General features: G+C 42.1%; 1 protein-coding gene across 1 annotated transcript in view; it reads left to right on the top strand.

Moving 5' to 3' along the window:
* The window catches only part of PANK2 (pantothenate kinase 2), a 54,086-nt gene that overhangs the window by 29,388 nt on the left and 21,586 nt on the right, over positions 1-3,112 (top strand). Inside the window, 2 exon segments of the mRNA XM_012639308.1 lie at positions 787-1,040; positions 2,822-2,998. Of these exon segments, the coding sequence (XP_012494762.1) occupies positions 787-1,040; positions 2,822-2,998 (431 nt within the window).

The following is a 3,112-nucleotide window of genomic DNA, read 5'->3' as shown; positions in this document are numbered from 1 at the left end:
GGTCTCGCTGTGTCACCCAGGCTGGAGTGCAGTGGTGCAATCGTCATAGCTCACTGTAGCCTCTCAATTCCTGGGTTCAAGCGATCCTCCCCCCATCAGCTTCCCTAGTAGCTCGGATTGCAGGCGTGCACCACCATGCCCAGCTATTTAAATTTTTTTTGTTTTTGATAGAGATGGGGTCTCAGTATGTTGCCCAGGCTGGTCTTAGACTAGCCTCAAGTGATCATCCTGCCTGGGCCTCCCACAGTGCTGGGTTTACAGGCATGAGCCACTGCACCTGGCCAATCTTCTAATTGGACAGTTTCAACCCTTTGGCTTCAGGTTGTTAAATAATAAAGTGAGGCTTCTCTTGAGAATGCTCTATAACCTTGAAGATGGTCTTCTGGAAGGCAGATGTCAGAGCCTCCTGGCTCTTGCTATGTGTCACTAGGTGCTTTCTCATAGGGCTGTAATGTCAGTTGCATACCTGCTTCATTGTCTCTGTGAGCCAGAGACCTTGTTTTTTTGCTTGACTAGTTGATAAATACTTGTGTTTTTTTGGCATGCTACTTCAGCTGCTCTAGTGGTTTGTATGTAGAGTGTATTTGGGTCTGTGGGGGCAGAAGTCTGTCTCAGTAGTCTGTCCTATGTTCATTGTTCCCAAATCTGTTCTGTAAAGCATGCACAAATAATATACATCTGTGAGATTTTATGGTTTGTTTAACGTAGAGGAGATGTCTTATTGAATGGAATTTTTATTTCCGTTAACATGTTGAGAAGTCTGAATACATTCTTATTTCATTACAGATAGGTGATCTTCAGCTTTGCAAACTGGATGAACTAGATTGTTTAATAAAAGGAATTTTATACATTGACTCAGTTGGATTCAATGGACGGTCACAATGCTATTATTTTGAAAACCCTGCTGATTCTGAAAAATGTCAGAAGTTACCGTTTGATTTGAAAAATCCATACCCTCTGCTTCTGGTGAACATTGGTTCAGGGGTTAGCATCCTGGCAGTATATTCCAAAGATAATTACAAGCGGGTCACAGGTACCAGGTAAGTCTTTTATGTAAAAGTCATGGTTTATTTTATTTTATTTTATTTTATGTTATGTTATGTTATGTTATCTTAAAGAGATGGGGTTTTGCTCTGTCACCCCAGCTGAATTGCATTGGGGCAATCATAGTTCACTGCAGCCTTGAACTCCTGGGCTTAAGTCATCCTCCTGCCTCAGCATCCCAAGTGGATAGGACTACATACAGGTGCATGCCACCATGCCCAGCTAATTTTTAAAAAAATATTTTTTAGAGATGAGGGTCTTGCCCAGGCTGGTCTCAAACTATGGGCCTCAAGTGATCCTCCCACCTTGGCCTCTCAAAGTGCTGGGATTACAGGAGCGAGCCACTGTACCTGGCCTGTTTATTCGTTTGTTTTTGTTTTTGTTTTTGTTTTTGTTTTTGTTTTTTTTGAGACAGGGTCTCATTCTCTTGCCCAGGCTAGAGTGCAGTGCTATTATCATAGCTCACTGCAACCTCAAACTCTCGGGCTCACGTGATCCTCCTGCCTCAGCCTCCCAGGTAGCTGGAAGTACAGGTGTGTGCCATCACATCTGGCTAATTTTTTCTTATTTTTTTGTAGAGATGATGTTGCTAGCTATGTTACCCAGGCTGGTCTTAAACTCCTGGCCTCAAGCAATCCTCCCCCCTTGGCCTCCTGGAGTGCTGAGATTACAGGTGTGAGCCACTGCCCAGCCTGTTTGTTGTTAGTATTGTAATAGATTAACTGAGTTTTCAGGTATTGCATATGACTAAACCTTCAAGAATCTGTTAAAATTTATGTGAAAGATTTAAATTCTTCTAGGATTATGCAAACAAATTCTCTTTGAAAATTCTGATTTTATGACCTACTTTTCTTTAATCTTTATTGCTCAAGATTATATTACCATAGGTGTTTCATAAAATATCACATCAGCAGACGCATTAAGCCCTTGCCCTTAGGTGTAGTTTATGGTATTCATATGTCAAGTAGCCAAAGTTACTAGGTAGCATCTATAAGGAGATGGCAAGGGAAGGTCCCAGCTTTGAAACCTGTGTAGATTTTATATTTTTCTCTCTCTCATGTACACACATACACATATGTATGTACATACATATGGCCAGGGGATGGTATGAGATCTAGAAGTTGAGGTACTGATCAATAGAAAAATGACTGGGAGAGGGGTAGTCTGGAGAGGGAGGAATAGATGGAAGATTAGATTAGATTAGATCCTTTTGGCTTAAGGATCGGAGGTTCCTTGAGGAGAAAACAAGGGTTTGGGGATTGGGGTGAACAAGTTTTTTTTTTTTTAAACAGATGTGAGTTAAAGAATGAGAGGGGTAATTTGGGGGGAGAAAACACATTACTGGAAGAGCCTGGTGGGGTGGGAGACTGATGTGCCAAGGTGTCAAGGTCCTTGGATGAGAATGACTCAGTGCACTTGGAGAGGGAAAGGGAGGAGGTGCCAACCTGACCCCAGGCATGTTAGGCTGATTTACACCTGAGGCTCTTCATACTCAGCAGACACTGAGACTGTACTCACTCCTACCAAGGCATGGCCAGGGAGCTGAGCCCCTGTGTCTTGCCACTTTGCTTGTGGGCTCATGTGAGTATCTTAAAGATGTACACCCAGGCACCTTGTTTTTATCTTTTCACAGACCTCTTTCCTATCAGGGGGGCATTTGTATGATTGGGTTGGGGCAAGAGGGGATTGATATATGGTTTTGGGGTTCATAAATGTTAGCTTCTTATCCTTATATTTATAAATGTTATAATACTGCATTATTTGTTTTTACTCACAGTCTTGGAGGAGGAACTTTTTTTGGTCTCTGCTGTCTTCTTACTGGTTGTACCACTTTCGAAGAAGCTCTTGAAATGGCATCTCGTGGAGATAGTACCAAAGTGGATAAACTAGTGCGAGACATTTATGGAGGGGACTATGAGAGGTTTGGACTGCCAGGCTGGGCCGTGGCTTCAAGGTAAGGGGGCATGTGTGTTCTAAAAAATAGAGGAATATTAAATATTAGGCATATCTTTTTAAAAAGAGCTTTATTGAGGTGTAATTTACATAACTATAAAGCCACCTATTTCTG

This window comes from Propithecus coquereli, unplaced genomic scaffold, assembly GCF_000956105.1.
Source record: "Propithecus coquereli isolate 6110/MARCELLA unplaced genomic scaffold, Pcoq_1.0 Scaffold139, whole genome shotgun sequence".
Classification (NCBI taxonomy): domain Eukaryota; kingdom Metazoa; phylum Chordata; class Mammalia; order Primates; family Indriidae; genus Propithecus; species Propithecus coquereli.
Note: the sequence above shows the minus strand (reverse complement) of the source record. Positions and strands in the feature narration are given on the sequence as shown.